A 20,946-nucleotide genomic window follows, 5' to 3' on the forward strand; every position below is an offset into this window, starting at 1 on the left:
CAGAAATGTAAAGCCCTACCTGCCCTTGCACTTTAGACGCTCCTTCCACTCAACCCTAAGTGAGATCGTCACTTATCTACTTTGTGCTGTTTTTGCTTTTCCTAAACCTCAGTAACATTTGAGCAGGCAACACTGTACTGATACTCTGACTTCCGGGCCTTCAGGGATGGCAGTAGAGAAACACCAGGTACTTCAGTGACCGACAGTGGAAGCATTGGTAAACTCATTTGCAGGTTTACTTTGAGCACTGCCCTGGCAGATTTGCACCCAAGCCTCTGCCTTCCAGTAAGAGCCCATAAACACCTAATATCCTAAATCTACTTCCACTCAAACTAGGTAAATGCTCCTGTTGCTTGCAACCCAAGTATCTGACGGATAGCCAGTGGGCAAATCTCTCCTTTTAAGGGACTAGAATACATGGGGAAACTCCCTCTTTTGCAGTCTTCTTTTACAACATAGCACACAGTCTGAGAACAGACTTCAGTTTGATCATTGACACCTGCAAAAAAATGAATAAATCAGTAAATAAGCAAAGGCCTTTTTTAGGTGGTAGAGGAGGAAAAGTAAAAGCAGTGAGTATAGAGAATTCCTTCCAAAAATTCAAGGATACAGGAAAACAGGTGGTATGATAAACTTGCTTGGGTGCTGCTGTAAATGGCAAGGTTACTTAAGAAGAGGAACTCAGGTTTCAAAGACCAAGATTGCAGGGTGGAGGGTGCATCACAGATGACAGCTGACAGAGAACCAAGGAATAAAAGAGATGGAATAAAAGAATTCTGTAGGGTGGCCAGGCCCAGAAAGATGGAGGAACACTTTTTACCAAAGATAGAACCCAGGAAACCTTTTTATGGCAACCTTCCACACTGACACTAAACCTATCAGGAAAAGCAAGGCCCCAGATTAGAGGCAACAAAATCGCCACACAACTCACGACTACAAGCTATTCAACAATCGGCATCCTTTAACAGATCAGAAACTGGAACATTTAGCAGTTCTTGCTTCTAATGAGATTCTATTTACACTTTTGCTTAAGTCATTGTCTCAACTTCACTTGTGTATGCAGGGGCTCTGGGAAAGATTATCATGTAAGGAAAAGCGAAAAACCCGGAAGATGGATAAGACTCCAATCAGAATTCATCTTCAGGTTGTATTCCTAAATCACCTTTCTGGAACTGGTTTACTTATTTCTGAAATGCAGCTGTTTGCCTCCCGTTTTCCAGGATATCCTAAACCCTTTTCTAAACCTGAAGTTCTTCAGCATGCATGGCTGATGTGGCTGTGATCCCAGCCTTTGTTCTACCCAGGGTCTACAATATTAAGCAGCCCCACTTTTGTGCTGAAAGCACAAATCGTAAGCCCATCTCTAAAGATGGTTGGATGCCAGGAGTCTTTTGCGTCCTTCAGCCCCACCTGCTGCCTAAAACCTGCAAATAATGGGTAAGAGTGGCAGCAGCCATTTCAGACAATAAAGCAACTTTAAAGGTGGAAGCCATATGTCAAGGAAAACAAAGCAGAGGATGAAGCTCTCAGAGCAGGTGCGAGCACTGACAGAGGCCAAAACAGCTGACATCAAACACTTGACTCCAACAAAGATCAGCTGGGCAGCCCTGTTATTTACCTTTTACCCTTACATGTCGAGAGGGAATAATTACCATTTTCAAACAAGTATTAAGATTAAATGAAACATTATTTCTATTACCTTAAATGGCTGAATACACATTTGGGTGTTTTTCTTTAATGCTGATTAAGATTTATAATGCAAAGTCCCACCTAGTCTGAAATACAAACAGTACAGCAATGAAGCTTTCTTCTGAACCCCAAACTATGTAATATACCCAACCTTTGAAAAGAAATATGTACTTAATGGTCATCGTATACTTACCATTTAAGGTTCTTTTACTAATCAAGCCTGACATTTTAATGATCAGAGTGAGCTAATTAGGTGTACATTTGGTAATCTCAATTGTCCAGACAAATTCAAATGGTAAGATTCCAGTATGATAAAGTAAAACATTCTTTCTCCATACACAGGCATACAATATATAATTTAACCTTTCCTGATGTTTCATTTTGGGAAACTATTGTAGCCTTTGTTTTATCAATACTATTATAGCTAACTGTATTTTCCAAAGACAAACTGTGGCCACTACAAGATTCCAGTTCCTCTCACCTTCCCCAAACTTTATCATTCTTCCAGCAAGATGCAGAGTCCTCTCCCATTAAACCCTGGTGGCTTTGACTATAACCAACAGAGTACAGAAGTGATGACTTCCCAGGGTAGGATAAAACTTTGCCTAATTCTTGGAAACCAGCCACCATGCTGTGAAACAAAGTCTAGGTGGCGCTCTAGCCACAGCCCAGCTGAAGTCTCATCCAGCACTGACCACCTGTGCATGAAGAGCGATTCTAGGCCCCATCCTTCAAAGCTGCCCCTGATGCTGCTCAGTAGAGCAGAAATGAACTACCCAAGCACAGTCGGCAAAAATAAATCTTGTTGATGCTTTAAGTGTGGGGAGTGGCTTTTTTATGCAATATTAGGAAACTGCAACAATTGATTCAACTCTCCACATTCTCATAGCCCCACTGAGTTCACAGAACAATATACACGGTCCAGTTTTGTGGTTTTATTGGTTTTCCCAAAATAAGCAACTCAGTATGCAGAAATGTGACAACTACAAAGGAACTTGGAGCATCTTGGTTGACTTAGGAGATTGAAATAATGAGAATCAGTCACTTGTTACATGGCCCCATACAGTATTATGGCTGGTAAATTGGAAGGAGTCCAGATAAACCCTACTCCATCTACGCATTGGCTGTATAAAAATTTCCTGTATAGCTACCATCTTCCTGGCTCCACACTGGAAATCAGAGAATCCAGCAGTGAACGAGCATTCCTAGAGTCCTTCTTGAACTGGCAATACCAGTTCAGAACTAAAGAACCAAAGAAAAGTACGTGTTAATTCAATGAAAAAGAGACTTGAGCTAATAAGGTATGTGCACAAAAGACCCAGAAGAAGGAAGTGAAAGAAAAGACAGCCAAGCATAACTGAAACAGTACAAATGTAGGTTAAACAGGGCAGGTTGTAGATGTGCAAGTTGCTCTAAAGGTACTGGGTCCACTCACCAAGCCAACTCAACAGCAAAAGGACAACTAGCCTAATCCAGGTCTAAACCCACATCTGGCCTGAAGACTGACACGTCTCACTGTCCACCCTAGACGGTCCACCCACAATGTCCAGGGATCCAGGTTAATAAATGTTTGGGATGGAAAGGGATGGGCTAAGTAATGACAACTTGGAAGTTTTGGAGCATGAGGTATCTAAATACAGTCAAACTTCATTTGGTTTTACCCTAGATGATTTCTGGACTTCACAAAAGGAAATAAGTCAGCATTTTTTAAAAATGAAATCAGATTTTAAAGACTGATTTTAGGTAAGGGGGATCAATTATTCTTTTCTTCTATTTTTCTTATCTCTTTATAAAAAACATCAAAAACCTTCAAAATGGGGGCATAGGTTTATATTTATTATCCAGTTTTAGTCTCAGGGTTCTTTTGTACACCAAGTAGGGACACCTCTTAGCCAGGAGCCATTTTGCCTTTAGAATCAACAACAAAAACAGAACAAAAACCCCCCAACTAATTCTGAAATTAACTGCCAGAATCTATTATAAAAGGTGATCCCAACCACAAATTCTAGGTTTTCTTATGTTTAGGAAGCATGTTTACTAATTGCTCATTATATATATCAGGTTCTAAGTACTCCTCAACTACTTCAAGAACTAATGTGTTCTCTCATCAGTGCCCACTACCATCTTTGACAAGACATCAAAATAATGAAGCTAAAAGAACAAGTGGTAGATTAACTCCAAAGCTTATATTTAACCATTCTACTACCCAATGTATCAACTATTTTATTCCCATATTCATTAAAAACAGATGGTAAGGGTCGTTTGTCTAGGGCTGCCAAAGTTTCAGTCTAAAATCTTTTCCACTTTTATTCATGGTTTCTTATTCCTATAGAGCAACCTCACCTACAATTCTCAGTTGGATCAGCTACTACTAACCCCACCTGTTTGAAGGTAGTTACAAATATGTCCTGGGGTAAGGCTGGAAAAAAAATCCTATTGTGTTGGATTAACTTTGAAATATTCAGTGTGTACTCAGTTTTTAATATATTTCCTAAGTCTGTCACCTGAAAAGACCTAGAAATAATAACATCCCAAGAACAAGCAAACCCATCACCCAGACTTGATTTCTAAGTACCACTGCCCATTAAAGGGAACCAGGGATCCTTGGGGAAATAGCCAGTTTCAGAGCTGGTACAAAAAAGCCTAAGATGATCCCAGAAAATCTTTCTGAGCTATAAAGTATGCAAGAGCTCAAATGATGCAGGACACACCAAAAGCACACAGGAACCAATTGTAAAAGGATACCATTGATCAAATCTGAGATGACTGAAGCATCAAAATGAACTATGATTACACAGTAAAACCTCCTGACTTTGATTAATCATACTGTGATTCTGTAAGAATGTCTTCCTAATGAAAAAATACAGCATTTAGAGGCTAAAAGGGCACAATGTCTCCAACTCTGTCAAGTACTATAGAAAAAAGATATATGCATGAATATAGAATCATGTAGCAAAAACAATAAATGGTGATTTTGAGCAAAGGATGTACAGGAATTCTTTCAACTATTGTAATTTTAGAGTTAGAGAAAAGTTGCAATATCCATAAGGGCTTCCTTGCAAAAAGCAATCTGGAATTTAAGAGGATCCATTGCAGATAACCTTGAATCTATTATTTAAAAAACAAAAAAACCCAAAAACCTTCATCCCTTACTTTGACATTCTACCCTACTTTTAGACCCAGCCTCTAACCAGCCCCAATGTTCTTACCTACGAATGGTTGCCTCTTAGTCTTAATCATGTCTTACTTTAAAGTTATCTTCATGGAAAGGTCATCATCACTTGAAAACCCCTTTGAAAGGACTTCTACAGCTAAGCCTTCCATGGCTTCGCCCCTTATGTCATCCATTCTTTCACTGCCTTGAAAGTGCCATGGATTGTCCTACTTCAGGACCCTCATGGTGTGTCTCCTCTAAAACCTTCACCTGAACTGCTCTCTGCTCGGAGGCTCCATCCTCGCTACACAAACTCCTACTCATACGTGAATTCCCAGCTAAAAGCTCTTACATAAGATTTGAGTATTCTGGCAGAAACTTTTACCACTCCATGAAAATTTCCGAGCAACAACTGCTTAACTTCATTACGAAAGAAAAATGAATATTAATACTATGAAATCTGTCCACTTCTGGCACTCGCATTTTTCAACACATCCCCCAGTTCCTTATTTTCAAACGTAAAATACATGAAGACCTAGCCTTTCTGAAGAACCGACAAGACAGCAGAAGTGTAAAGCAGCAGACCTTCCACGAGTTCACCTACTGTGGCCTGGACCTCGACCGACCGCTGGACATATCCTAGGAGCAGCTAAGGCAGCTTCACGGCGCGCGAGGCAGTGGCGGCGGCCGCACCACCGCCTGCGGAGGAAACAGCAATGGCTGCCGAAGCGCCTGCGCAAGGTCAAGTAAGCGGCACCGCCCAAGGAGAAGCCCGAGGTGGTCAACGCACCTGCGCAATGTGATCATCCAGCCCAACGTGACGGGCAGCATGGTGGGCGTCTACAACGGCAAGACCTTCAACCAGGTGGAAATCAAGCCTGCGATGATTGGGCACTACCTGATTGGGCACTACCGAGGCGAGTTCTCAATCACCTAAGAGCCAGCCCGTGCAGCACGGGGCCACCCACCCCTCCCGCTCCATCCGCCTCAAATAGCCTGCCGGCCAATGAAGACACAGACTTCTCTTTAAAAACAAAAAGCACCCACACAGATGAAGAACTAAAAAGTACTGCTTTTAACTAACACATCCCCGAGTTTCAGAATAATAAAACTCAAAATAAGAGATCTACAAAAGCTATAAACTCTCAACATGAAAAGTAAGCAATCTGATTAACTTGTTTCCTGCTGGCAATTCATTATTTCTAAATTGTTGTGCTCCGTTTCTCGTTTACTTTACACTTAGTCAATACCTCAATTTTTTAAAAAACTGAAAAAGTATGGTATATAATATCAAATGGAAGAAACACAAGATAGCGCGTATATTGTATTTTTTGAAAATAAAATTAACTGAATACAATTTAAGTTTTCTAATAAACATTTATCCTTAAATAATTCTACACTCCAACAAAGATGTTCCCATTTCTCTGAAGTAATCCTTAATTAATCCAAAAACTTGGCTTTCTCCAAGTTATAATTTTAGCATCTGGATTTTTAAACCAGTATACAAAAATCACCACTATATAAGTTAATCTCAGTTAATTTCACCATTATCATTTACATTTATTTTTCAGCTATTAGCAACTTAGTGCTTTAAGTAGCAAACTACCTAAATTATAAACACGGATTTTCAAAACAAAATCCAGTTCACAATTACCAAGTATATATACAGTGCAGAAGATTAAAATCTATGTTAGCATCTGATTTCTCTTTCCTAAGGTTCCTATAAAGAATGTATGCTTCTTCAAAACTATCCATTAATTTTGTACATTTAAATAACATTTGGCTTGACTTAAATAGTCAAAAATATAAAGGCTAAAATTTTTATAAGACTAACTCATAAAAAAGGACTCAAATTCTAAACCAAGCCCTAAAACCAAGCAAAGAATATTTGAATATTAAATAGTTTAATATTTCTGCATGGTACAATAAGGTTTTTACAATGATTCAGTTTTATTTTTATTTTCAATGATGGGAATGGCCTAAAACTCAGATAACCCACAAATTCACTGTCTTACAAGCAGCAGAAATATACAGTTAATTCAGTTATCTTAAGGGCCTTATCAAATACACCAATGAATACCATTAACCCGTTCACAGAATAATTAAAATGTTTCTATCAAAGCTAATGTGTCCTTTTAAGGTTTACGTGTTGTTATTAAATGTGTTAAAAAGGAAACAGAGGTAGAATCCCACGTTTTAAAGCACTACTCTGTAAGCCAATTCCACACAATTAAGACATTTTTATGTCACATAAATACTAATACAGCTTCAGTGAACTAGATAAAATAACATTCAGAGATCCATGTTAATCTAAAAACCAATCAATTTATGGAACTGTTGTTCTCTGCTTATAACCATATTTGAATAAAAAAAAATTTAAGCATTACTTTACAGGTGATCATATGGGATTTTACCATTTCTAGAGAAAAATAGAGAATTTCTTGGTAGTCACTGCCTGGGCCAGAGAATACTATAAACTGAAAATGTAAAGACAAAATTCGAAGGGCCTCAAAAACATCTATAGTTAACTCAGAGTATAATCTGTAGAACTAGGGAATTCCTTTCTGTCTAGTCTTCCAATAACAAACATGATTTAGCAGAGCTTGGGAGGTTGCTCTTAAAATGACACATTTTACAGGCCATCATGGCCTAAGCATTGAATAGCCTACTCAAAACATCTCTACTCTCCACTCTTTCAAAAAAAAAAAAGTATATACTCATTCTTTTTTAAAAACCACCAAAATATCACCAGTACATTTTATAAAATTAAATGCAGTTTTATTAAGGATTTCAAATTACATATGTCAAATTTCTAGAATGGAATAGAACCATTTTGAAACTGGAAAGATGGCATAGATGAACACTGATATCCCTTGAAACTCCAACTCTATTTAAAAAAACAATTCCTCTGCAAACCATATTCCCCCTTATATAACAAGATGAAATAGTATCTACCTCTTCACTTTGGCAACAGCTATTTCCTAAAGGAATAAAAAAAAAAATAGTGATTTTGCTACTTCTTTAAGTTCATTAAAAATGGGATTCTATCTTTAGATTAAAAATTTTAAGTTCAGAAAAAGCTGTGTTCAGGTGAGCTATGGGTACAAAAGAAAAAAAAAAAGTCACAGAATGTCTAATCAAAACAACCAAAATCATTTTGAAAATAAAGAGGAAAAACAGGTGTTTTCATGGCATTTTCCCCTTTCCCCCCCATAAGCTACTGCAATTGGTTAAGGATTTCCAGTAGTTAATAATATAGAAGGAACTCTAAGGCCTTCCTATAATTACAACCCAATTAGTCCATCCTCACTGTCAAAGCTTTAAAGTTCATCCGCAAAAGTAACAGTAATTAGCCTGAGGTATTTTAAACGTGGCTCTGCAGTCTCTAATTTAATGGCATTTCCCCCCCTCTAAAAATGGTCTTATTTCTACTTTAGTCCCATGATATCTGCAGTATTTACTACAATATGGTCATAATTAAAAGAGCTGGAAAAAAAATTCTTGGACCTTTTCAAACAGTTGCTCATCCATCCACTTCTATTAAAATAGGAGCCACACAAAGATCTGCAAGGGTTGCCTGACCGGATCCAGAATAAAGGTCCTTAATCTTTGTTTTCCAGTTTAACTATCAGACCTTGGTATAAATAAAATGCTGAATATCACATACTTGTGGTACAAATAGGTCCAAACTTTTGAGCTTTTGATGAGACTGAGAAACATTTCATAAAATTTAACTTAATATGCCTTAACACATCTGTGAGGTAGTTAAGTAAACAGTACTACCCATTTTAATAGATAGTAAAACAAAAGGCGTGGGTAAATGACACACTCATACTTTAAGGAATAAGAATTGGAATTAACTGTAGAGGCTTGGGGCCTTTTGTCTAGTTCTGACCAAAAGAAATAAAATTTACCCTTTTAATCTTTCTATTAAAAACATTAAATCATTTAAGATTTTGTTTTCTTTTTTAATACTCTCTCATTAGTAGATGTAGTACCTCTTCCAAAGTTGGCACCCTTTTCAATAATGCGGTAAACTGGGTACATAATTTAAGCTAGGCCTCTGCTTCTACCTGAATTAGTACAAAATTAAGACATTATCTCTGGAGAACTAAAATTATATTTGACATTTTTATTTTAGGCTGCAAAAACAAAAACGAGCAAACAAACAACAAAAAACTTGAAATAGGCTTGTCAAATGATGTAAATTCATCCTTTCCAGGGAAGCAGAAGGTAGACCCTACCACAAAGAAAAGATGCTTAGTTAATGGAGGTTAAATTTTAAAAGTACAGTTAAAATAAAAATAATGAGACTTAACTTCTGAAAATACTAGGTTTTATTCACCTCCCTGTGGTAACCAATAACCATACTATTAGTTAATAAGATTTCTTTATAGTAACTGTCACCTGAAATACAAAAATCCATTAACAATCTAAGTTATCAGGTGTGGTCTTACTGGAAATTCTTAACCATATACTTGTCTTGACAAGTATTGTTTTTTAAATGATGAATTGTCTTAGTATAAGTCACCGTATTTCTGTAACAAAGTAATGAAAGGCACAGCTAGTGCAAGTGAACTTAAACCCATTCAACTACCCGCTGAAAAAATACTTTGGTTCTTCAGGAAAAAAATTAGCAAGACAAAAAATCTGGTTCATTTCACAGTTCTGTTCATTTTCATAACTGTAATCTAGTAGTTACAAGATAAAAATACTCCAGGAAGAACCAAATATGTAGCAATGAACAAACATGCGTGAGAGAATTTGTGCATTCAATGTATCTGGCAGAAAAACTAGTTAAAATGCTAAGTAGAACAAATTTGGTCTTTAAAATATCAGTTCCTTTCCTTTAAAAAAAAACTTGAGTCTACCAAGAAAATACAAAAACATAAGGCTGTAAGTAAATAATAGTTGTGTTTAGGCTATTACAGTGCAGGTTATCCTCAAGGCCACATACATCCTGCTTCACTGCTGCTTGCACTCTGCTGGGTTTTGATCCTTCTGTTAAAGGAAAACAACAAGTCAATCTATCTTTTTCTACCTGCTTCAATTTATTTTTCAATAGTAGTTAATATCTTAATTATCACATTATCTCACTGTTCTGTCAAAATTTCTGCCAAATTTAAAAAACTAAATGATGGCAAATTATTTATTCAAATATTACCAAGTCACAAAAATGCTAAAAAATAAAAGCCCCAATTTTACATTGTAGAATGAACTCCATAAAGTGAAAACATTAAGCTATCATCTTAAAATAGCCAAGCAATTTGTTAAGTCATATTACCAATTATTTTTGCCTTTTAATAGATCAGTTATTCTAAAATACTAATTCCATTCATATTTAGCTGTTAACCCCAATTCATGCCTATTAGAATATTTGATTTTTTTTTAACTACCCTCTGTTACCTGCTCACTAGGTTAAAGTATCTTCTGGATATTTTTACAGCACAAGCAAATGAATAAATACATTAAAGAGAAACCAGAAGTTCCAAATGAATTCTGATAACATACTAAGCATTCTGTGGGAGATAAAGTCCACATGACAACTTCCCAGGAATAAGAAACTGGGACTCTCAGATATGGAGCAAAGAGATGACTGGGAGAACCTAGGAGTATTGCTCCCCTATTCCTGTGCACTCCTGCATTCAGATGATTTAAAAACTGACCTATGTTTATTATAAGCTTTCCTTTGGGGAGAAAACAACCTAAAGAACACAAGCAATAAGTAATTTTAAGTGCTTCTAAAAAAAAACATTTAAAAAAAATGCCCAAGATAATGTGCCATTAAAATAGAACCTAGGGTTATTTCGCCTGAAACTAGGAAAAATAAAGGTCAGAACCAAAAATAAACGTTTCTTAGGAAAGGTGCATTGAAATTACATGTACTATTGAAATGCCAGTGAGGAGAGATTTATTAAAGACTTTAATAGACTAAAATAAACTTTACATTAAGAAACACTAACTCATATTTAACCTGCCTTAAATTTAACAGAAAGCAGCACTAATTTTGCTCACCTTTGGGTCATAGTCTGGATCATTTTCCTCATCTCCTTCTTCTTCCCCTTCCTATATTAAAGTTCAAAATGCATCCATGAAGTAGGTACATAATAGGAAGAAACGGCTCATAATGTAGGGAGAATTTAATACAAGTTACTCTATAAGTCAACAGATTTTCATGATTACAGAGTTTGGTGACAATGCAATTTAATTTGAAAGCTTCTAATATGAAAGATTTCCCAACACAACTTGAGACATCCAGACAGGTTTTATTGAAAAGATTTACTGCAGCCAACGTTGAAAAAGTTTACTGCAGCTTTTGACTTCTTCAAAGAGCTGATAACCCTGCAGCAGAACAGAATTATTTGAAATAAAAAAAATGTTCTGAGTTTTGCAATTTATTTATTGAAACCTCATACATACATTGTTTGGCTGTAGAATTCTAAAACCATATTTTTTTCCAAAAACTTTTTTATCCCATATCACAGAGTAATGATTTATAGCAAAGGAATACATAAGTCACTCAATTTGCTTCTCAATGTGTTAAACAGAATTATTTGCTCATTTGGTAAACATTACCTCATCCGCTTCTTCACCTTCTTCATCATACTAAAAAAGGGAAAAAAGGAGACATTTGAATGACACTAACAAACAACTGAAAGTAGCATTTAGTTAATATCCACCATTGTATCCCCTAATATCTAAAGAGAGGAAAAAATACATTCCCTATAGTGACTGATTATAAATTAAAACAAGGACAATAGCTTCAGGAATCACCCAGCTCAGTGCCATTATCTAAACCTGACACTTTAAAAAATTAAAATAAAGAACACAGTACAATCATGGATGAAGTATGATCAGATAACTATGACTGTAAATATTACTTGCCTGTACAAAAAGGACCTAAAGGCTATGTGAATGATTGCCATTTAACAAGAAAGATATACAAAATATTTGAGAGCAGCCTAATTTTACCTTAATCGTTACTTAATATTCCTATGGATAAAAATTCCATGCTTCCTAATAAAGATTTTTATCAGTAGTAGAAAATGTACAAGGTTACGTTTTGTTTGGTCAAAGATGTGTAATGGATTTACAACACTAACCCAACATAGTAAAGTTTTACTACTTCAGAGAAAGTAGCCTTCCTAATAGCAGGAAAATAAAAACTACAATAAATGAACCCAAAGATCCTAAAAGGACCTACTTAATTCAAGGAGGTTATCTAAAAGGACATAAGTAATCAGCCTAATTTTGAATTATTCTGTCTTGCTTTTTAACAATTGCATCTATTCATTAAACCTCTCACCGATTCTGACTATCACACCCTCACCAAACGATTTCACTGCTGGATTCAAATTCACTCACATCATCATCATCATCTTCAATAGCTTCTCCAGTAAAGTATAACACTGATCTTGGGATTATGCGCTCACGTAAAAAGTGACCAATTTCAAAGTCCGCAGCAAGGATAGCTTCAGCATCATCATCCTGTTAAAGAAAAATAAAAGCACAGAATTTAATAACTTATTTAATTTGGCATATGTGAGACTTGGATTTAAATCATATGCAGAAACTCTCAACTTCACTTTTAACTTTAAACTTTTAAAATTATCTTACATGTGCATGATCAAACAGTCTCTACATATGCCCTAGGTTTACAGGTTTTTAATAAAAATAAGTTTAATAAAAATAAGCAGGCCAGTATACATACTGGTTATCGCTTAAGTTTTCTCTAGCTTAAAAGTTACAAAAGCAACTTTGCTATATGACTACAACTTTCTTTTTAAAATATTAATTACTGAAAACACCAACCGGAATAACAGCAAGAAAGAATCTCAGGCTTTTCCAAATAACATTATGTATATGGCACATAAGACCAGAGAAGATCATTTCACACTTCCTAAAAGACAGCATCCAAGCGTCTGTGTAATGCCAAGTGAGATACTGTCCTACTTGATAAAGACTAAGTCAATCTAGGATTTCTACTTAATGGCAAAGTACAGCACAGAAATGCTGTTGATATTATTCAAAATTAAAATCATTCCATGATACTAAAGTTCTAGTTCTGTGATACTAAACACTGAGTAACTATTCTGTGAATTCCTGAATGTTTATTTTGATTCATCAACATAATCCACTCTAACAACAACAACAATAAAACACCAAAGGGTCGTGGGGGAAGACTTTGAAGGAAAGAATTCTAATCACAGGCAGAGGTGTTCTATCCATAACTCAAGATTGTGTTGGTACCATCAATATTTCGCAACAGACTTAAGCCAAATTCAAAACTGAACTAGCCTACCTTGCCTGTGTAGATTTCTTTAAGGCTGTTCCTCATTCCTGGCTGTGTGCTAGGCACATTTCACAGTTTTCGGCTATATGACCACATATATAAAACCAAATTTCCATCGGAATAATAACCACACAAAGAACTCTAAGTACAATCTGGTTAGTGTTTAGTAAATAGTATAAATGATTTAATACATTCTATTTTCAATAAGGAAGAAAACTAGTCTTGAAAACTTGAATCCCTCACAGCAGTATTTGCAAGTCTCAGAAGAAAGGACTCTCTTTAGCCTTTCACCATTTCTCAGTAGAAGCACCAAAAGCTATTTTTTTTTTTTTTTTTTTTTGCGGTACGCAGGCCTCTCACTGCTGTGGCCTCTCCCGTTGCGGAGCACAGGCTCTGGACATGCAGGCTCAGCGGCCATGGCTCAGAGGCCCAGCCGCTCCGCGGCATGTGGGATCCTCCCGGACCGGGACACGAACCCGTGTCCCCTGCATCGGCAGGCAGACTGTCAACCACTGCGCCACCAGGGAAGCCTCAAAAGCATTTTAAATGGAGTAATTTTTCACATGCGTAAAGGTCTTCCTCTATGCATTGCAAGCCTCAGAACAAAATACTAGTAGCAACTATTCTACTCCCTACATTTAAGAACCAGTCCTTTAATTTCATATTTAGTAAACAATTCAACAAATAAATAACAATTCAGCTTACCAGATCTCCACTCTCAGGAACTGCAAAATTGAGAAAAGAAATTCAAATGAATAAAAAGTAAACAAAGCTTACAATAAAACAACCATAAATACCCAAAGTAAAACACTATTTACCTTCAGGAGGGGCAAAAAAATTAAAGAAAGAGTCATTAGAAACTGTTTTGGTCACAGTACGAACTGTCCCACGTCCCTTGTGTTTCTGCTTCTTCTTAATGGTTTTCAAAGTGACATTCTTCCCTTTTTTCCAATCTATCTGGCACCTTCCAAAACAAAGGGGAGAGATGGTCTATCACAATTAACACATTACTTTCAATTGCTAGGAAAGCTGAGATTTTTCTAATTAAATTTCTATTTAATTTCAAATTTAGAGGGGAAATTTGTGCAGCTTTTTGTAGCAGTACAAAGAGAAAATTTTTATTTCTAAACAAACTTTTTCAATAAATATATTTACAATTACCACAAACTCACAATAAATTTAAATGTACACTCCTTTGGAAAAATATCTGTAATGGTCTATGGAGAATTCTAGGAAAATGAATAAGCCCTTCTCAGCAAACGTTTTACTGAAATGTTTAAATGTATGTATGTACTAAGCAGACACACTAGAAGATACCAAATATCACAAATCATAAGTAAAGCAAAAACAGATATAACACTCTGTTAAAGTAATAAAATTAAACTTACCCTGTACAACCCATAATTTCTGGTCCATCAAAAGAAAAAGGATCAGAATCATCTGGTTCTGACCTCATCCTATATGTCTTTGTCAATACTTCATTTGTGAAATATTCATTGGGTTCAAAGTGAAATTCTAAGACAAAACTCTTAAAAAAAAAAAAAAAGAAAGAAAAAAAAAAGAAAAATCATAAAAAGTAATTAAATTCCTACATGATAAATTTCAATGCTTCAGTAAATAAAGCTTAATCTATGATTTTTATAAACATATAAAATCTTAAGTGACAAAGTCCTACTCTGGGAAAGAAAGGGTCAGATAAATCCCGAAGTATCTTAAAAGCAAAATGTGGCACAAAATAAACTGATAAAACTTAGTTCAGCTAACACTACTATTTAGTAACATGTTTATGACATAGGTTAGGTAGAGCTGAATAAACTGACCAACCCCCCACCCCCCCCATCTCCACAGAGAGGGCTTTAAACCTTAGACTAGAACCTAGCTTGACAGAGAAAAAGCCCAACCGTATCACATGTAATATAAGAACTAATAGCCTACAGAGCCTTTGCCCATGCTTTACATAATATTGATGGTTTTGGAGAGAAGCCGTTGGCTGATCTTTCATAATGGGTAAGTGGGAGCCCTCTAACATTTTTGTTTTATTTAATTCCCAGACACATGTCTTTTAATACAGAATAAGCATTTTCTTATTCATGTTCCTTTGCTATTATTTTTATATACATTTTAATCTAGGATCAAAAATTGACTATATTTCAAAAATAGTTTACAGAGGGAGGAAAAGGAATAAATACTGCATCACAACTGTCAACATCCAAACATTTATTTCCTACCATCAATTAAGTATCAGTTTTAATTTCTTCCCACTCCCATGTCTAACCCTTGAATGTCACCTTTCTTTAGAAAGTTCCATTTATCAACTTGTAAACAGCTAATGCTACAAAATTGAAAATATTTCAAAATTTTTACCATAGGCTGACCAGCATCTGAGAACTTCACTTTAATATCTTTCAAGTGCTTCAGAATAGGTTCATCATGTTCCTTCAAATTAAAAAAAAAATTAATTTGATAAAAATAAGAAAAAAAATTAAAATGAGTATCTGAATGGCATACTAGTGTTCTGTTATTAGACAATAAGCACTTAACTGACAGACATTTTATTGTTCAGTTTTATGTACTATTATGAACCATAAAGACTTAATTCTCCAGGTTATGCCTTATACTGAAGCTAGTTTACTTAGTTCTACTTTCTATCACCATTGGCTGAAAAAAGGTGACTAAATAGAGAACTACATCATTATACAGACTGAATGGGCTGAAAAGTTCAAAATCAAGTCTAAATAGTTCATGTTTGCTTTAAAAATGTTTCCAGATCTGGACTTCCCTGGCGGTCCAGTGGCTAAGACTCTGCGCTTCCACTGGAGGGGGCACGGGTTCAATCCCTGGTTGGGGAACTAAAGATGCATATACCACACATGTCATGTGGTACAGCCAAAAATATTTTTTAAAAAAAGTTTCCCCAATCATTAATTGCTGCCTTTTCCAGCTGCTTGTTCCTTTTCTACTTTGCTAAAAAGTAGAAATGCAGTAAGCAGTCATTGTTCTGAGACAGTTTCTTTTTCTTGACATTAACGTCCAACAATCACAATACAAGGTAACAAGTACTACAATGCAGATGATAGCGGCTCAAGAAATGATTCAGATTAGGAGAGGCAAAGTTTCCCAGAGAAGGTGACATCTGTGTCAGTTTCCCAGGGAAAATGACAATTGTTAAAATAGGTAAATATTTTTACAGTATTCTTTTAAAATACAAATGTCCCTTAGAGTAGTTGTTTCAGACTGAAAAGGTCTCTGGGGTAGGACAACTGAAACTCCCCCATCCTACCACCACACTCCACATCTAAAAACAGAAGGCACAGGGATATATGACAAAGCATCATACAGTGAGATAAGCAATTACCAAAGGGACTATTTCATTATCTGATTTTTGAAAACAAATTATAATTTATTTGATTACATTAATCAGAGCTGCAATTTTCCTTCTACCAATAACAGCTCTTTCAAAACAAAGCAATCATGGGAATTCCCTTGTGATCCAGTGGTTAGGACTCCTCGCTTTCACTACCAAGGGCCCGGGTTCGATCCCTGATTGGGGAACTAAGATCCCACAAGCCGCATGGCGTGGCATGGGCCCTCTCCAAAAAAAAAAAAAAGAAGAAGAAAGCAATCATTCTATAAAAATCAATAATAAAGAGACTAGTCATCAGAGCCATTTAAACTTCAAAGGTTTACCCTTTGAGGTAAACTGGGTTTTTTATGAATAAAATTACCTGAACCATATCACTGAGCAAGTCAACATTCTTAAAAACTGTCAACCAAAATTCAGGAATTCCTTTGGGGTCTTCTTTTTCTTCATCCTTTTTCTCATCTTCAATCTTGGCCTTTTCTTTTAGCTCCTCCTTAATAAAAGACAGCATTCATCATTACTGGATACCCAGATTAGACATCTTGATAAAATTTTTCACATCCCCTTAACTTGCATGCAGTGGCAGAGAACCCAACAAACCCTCAATGACTAATTTTAACATTTAGCCAAAGAAGTTCTAGTCTAATTGTGTAAACACTGCTGTTACCCATACCAGACCTTACTTCCATAATATTTCTACTACCATACCCCTTCCAAAAAGAAAGCCACTAGGACCATGAGCTGTAGGAAAAAAAATTCAGCTTCATGGGAGAGAAGAGGAAAAAAAAATAAGACTTAAGCACAGTAAAGAGGAAAAGCAAAAGAAATATAAACCCTGTCCATTGCCTCACCCATTGGTGCTCTTAATCAAAATATATTCTCTTAATCACCAATGTTAAAACAGCAATGCTGGAGAAACAGGTCATGTAACAGAGCACTGGATTTGTATCACAGCTCTGCCATCTATAAGTTGTGGGCAGGACATTTAGAGACCTCCATTTGCACTTTAAAAATGGGAACAATCCTTTTGTATGTCATCATGAAGTTCAAACGAAAAGTTTATATGAATCTATAAACTTTAAATGCTATAAAAATGCAAGGAAAAGGTGAATTTGGGTACAGGTGGAGTTGGGCTAACAGTGGATCATCTGCACTCACTATCCATCTCACAATAAAGATAATTATTTCCAAGGTATAAAAACACACTAAATTTAAGTTAATACCAACCGAAATTTCATCTTCCTCATCTGGTTTCCATTCACATTCTTCTTCTGTAGGTTCATAAATGGCATTAATGATCTCAAATCGCTAAAATGATTAAAAACAAAAACTTGCATAAAAACACTGGCATCGAAGCTAAAAACTAGATGTCCCTCATTAAGAATGCTTAAAGATTTAATTAATTCATACAACTTGAATTGCTATTATCGATAGTTCTCCCAAATTACTCTAATAACCATTTTGCTGACAGTTCTAACAAAAGTTTGTTTATATTTCCAGAGCTTTATTATCTTCTTGAATTTTACATTAAAAAAACAAAGTATTAGAAAGCATTACCTTATCAAATAGAGGTTGATAGAGAACAGCATACTTTCTTTCAAGATCATGAACTTCCTCATAGAACTTGGCTTCTATCTGTGCACATTTAACTTGAAGGTTTTTGAGAGCATTCACGCGTCTTTTAACTACCCTAGGCAAGCTGAAAGGTTAGAAAGCACCAGTTATATAGCATCACAGTAAAACCCAAGTAACACTTCTTTTAGCATACTGAAATTGAAGCATAAAAGTTAGTAACAGCTTTCCTATTTGAAGCAAAAGGTACATTCAAAGTAATTAAAATTCAAGAGATATAAATACACAGACCTCTTGACCATAAAACATTTCAAAAGAGGAAATTTAACCAGGTACAGTAAATTGATAAGAAAATGTAAACCGCATCACCAACCCTAAATCTTTCATCGTAATTAAGTTCAACACTGGGCTCGTCAGTGCTGGCATCTCAGTTGTAAAATGCAGTCTAAAAGTTAAAAAGTCATGGACTGGGCTTCCCTGGTGGCGCAGTGGTTGAGAGTCCGCCTGCCAATGCAGGGGACACGGGTTCGTGCCCTGGTCTGGGAAGAACCCACATGCTGCGGAGCGGCTGGGCCCATGAGCCATGGCCGCTGAGCCTGCGCGTCCGGAGCCTGTGCTCCGCAGCGGGAGAGGCCACAACAGTGAGAGGCCCGCGTACCGCCAAAAAAAAAAAAAAAAAAAAAGTCTTGGACTAACCATCCTAACAATAACCTGAATAATTTTTAAAAATATGTACAATTGAGGGAATTCCCTGGAGGGCCAGCTGTTAGGACTCCGAGCTCCCATTACAGGGGGCACAGCTTCAATCCTTGGTCAGAGAACTAAAATCCCACAAGTAGCACAGCACAGCCAAATTAAATAAATAAATAAATAAATATGTACAGCTGACACTTGAAACACAAGTTTGAACTGCATGGGTCCACTTATATGCAGGTATTTTTCAATAGTAAATACTAGAGTACTACGCAGTCTGTGCTTGACTGAATCCATGGATGGAGGAATCGCAGACACAGGGGGATGACTACTGATTAACTCCTGTGTTATTCAAGGGTCAACTGCATATTCACCTGTGTCAATTATTAGGGGAAAGAAGGGGAGCATATGTGTTTTTGGAAAAAGAATGGTATCCTACACCGTTATTTTCTTTTTAGTCTCAGTATTTAATTTGGAATTTGAAATTACATTAAATAAGTATGTAAAATTTTATGAAGAGGGGACGTAGATTTTTAAAATAACAGCTTTTCTAAGATATAATTCATATACAATTCACTGTAGGGCATAGATTTTTTTTTAAAGGTTATACACACCTAGTTTATGAGCCCCTCAAAAAATGATTAAAATTATGAATCCCTCTACCACCCCAAAATGTTCACACTCAAAAGTTCCGTAAGTTCAGGGAATCTGTACAACAGATCCAAAATCCAGGTTAGAATTTCCTGCCATACACAGATTAGTGTAAAGCAAATTAATTCTCTACTTAACCACTTTAGTTAAGGTAATCAGAAGTAAAAACAAACAAACAAAAACCTAAAATACAAACTCTTATTTCTTACAATTAAAATTAAGATGTTGTCAAGGTGGTGAAATAGCTTGGTCAGCTAGCCTCCCTGCAACTCCACATCTCAAAAAAAAAAAAAATCAACCCTGGAAACTTTAGAACCATGAAGCAAACAACTATTTCTCACACACTCACACACACCATCACACCATGAGCAATTTCTGAGTAAGACTGAAGGTTGTCTTTCACTGGTACAGACAGGGTGAGCTGCAACTTGGAAGGCAGGGATGGGGGGGTAGGTGGGTGGTGGTGACCAGAGTGGGCAGCAGTGAGGACAAGGTGGAAGAAAGCTTTTTGCAGAAAAGCTTTAAAGTTCTACACTTGCCTTCAACACTCACTGCCTGTCCCCTTCACCCTTCACAGAGCCCAGTGCCATTGCTCCTAGGATAACATGAAGAGTTGATGAAAGCTGGACTGGCTCAGAGCCCATAAGCACTCACTCTTCCACCTCCTCCAATCCCGGAACAATGGATTACAACCAAAGGAGACTGGCTCCTCCCAAAGCAGCCAAGAAAACTGCCTGTAATTGTCAGCCAAGTCTGAGTCTGAGGTGACTGGAGCTCTCCTTAGGCTCAACCAGTCCCCTTTCTCTTTCGCCATGAGACTGTTACAGACGGAAGTCTAATCTCCATTCCTCCCTTAATACTTATTACTAGAGCAACTGATATCGCCCAGTGTGCTGGAGGTATAAGGCCAAAATAACTAGACACTTGAAGAGTACTATGAAAGAATGAAATATTTAGCATCTGAAGCATTATTAAACAAAGGATTTAAACAAGAATGTAAATACATTTAAAGCGTTGAAGAAAGATATATCTTAACTCTGAAACAAGACCAAGAAAGCTAAAACAAGGTGGGAATATTAAGTATGAAAAATACAGTTAACTAAAGTAACCAAAAGTTGGACAAACAAGGTATGTTCAACTGAAGAAAAAATCCATGAGGTTTAAAACCTCTTCAGAAAGGCAGCAGGAAAGACAGACAGAAAAGCTATGAGACATGGAGGCACTGGTGCCAAATGAAATAGCTGAAAAAGAGAAGGGAGGTGGATATCTGAGGAAATGAGGGTAATGAATTTCTCAGTTACAGAAACATGAAAGCCCTTATTCGAACCACTAGACACGTTAATGAGATTGATGACTATCAAAGAAAAAAGAAAATTCTAAAGATATCCAATGAAAAAGCAAACCTACAAAGGAAAAGGTATCAGAGGGATATTGGGTTTCAAAGAGAACACTGTAGACAAGAAAAACTGAATTTTTAAGATATTTAAGAACTTTGTACTTAAAATTTTCAGATATGAAGGCAAAATAAAAACT

General features: G+C 36.3%; 1 protein-coding gene and 1 pseudogene across 4 annotated transcripts in view; one reads left to right on the plus strand and one right to left on the minus strand.

Moving 5' to 3' along the window:
• The first annotated feature begins 5,300 nt into the window (after window positions 1-5,300).
• LOC101290382 (40S ribosomal protein S15-like) lies at window positions 5,301-6,221 on the plus strand (annotated as a pseudogene).
• Window positions 6,222-8,955: 2,734 nt separating this feature from the next.
• The window catches only part of NAP1L1 (nucleosome assembly protein 1 like 1), a 32,561-nt gene continuing 20,570 nt past the window's right edge, over window positions 8,956-20,946 (minus strand). The window contains exons 4-14 of one of the 4 annotated variants that reach the window (XM_049695010.1): window positions 18,055-18,196; window positions 17,725-17,805; window positions 16,862-16,990; window positions 15,501-15,572; window positions 14,525-14,664; window positions 13,842-14,100; window positions 12,209-12,331; window positions 11,420-11,449; window positions 10,859-11,185; window positions 9,801-9,844; window positions 8,956-9,083 (exon numbers count right to left, since the gene is read on the minus strand). In XM_049695010.1, coding sequence (XP_049550967.1) covers window positions 13,947-14,100; window positions 14,525-14,664; window positions 15,501-15,572; window positions 16,862-16,990; window positions 17,725-17,805; window positions 18,055-18,196 — 718 coding nt within the window. In that variant the 3' untranslated portion in view covers window positions 8,956-9,083; window positions 9,801-9,844; window positions 10,859-11,185; ... (1 more) ...; window positions 12,209-12,331; window positions 13,842-13,946. Of the gene's footprint in view, window positions 9,845-10,858; window positions 11,186-11,419; window positions 11,450-12,149; window positions 12,332-13,841; window positions 14,101-14,524; window positions 14,665-15,500; window positions 15,573-16,861; window positions 16,991-17,724; window positions 17,806-18,054; window positions 18,197-20,946 lie in introns of all 4 variants that reach the window. The other 3 variants (XM_049695009.1, XM_049695011.1, XM_049695008.1) reach the window with 3 other exon arrangements.

Source organism: Orcinus orca, chromosome 11 (genome assembly GCF_937001465.1).
Source record: "Orcinus orca chromosome 11, mOrcOrc1.1, whole genome shotgun sequence".
Lineage (NCBI taxonomy): Eukaryota > Metazoa > Chordata > Mammalia > Artiodactyla > Delphinidae > Orcinus > Orcinus orca.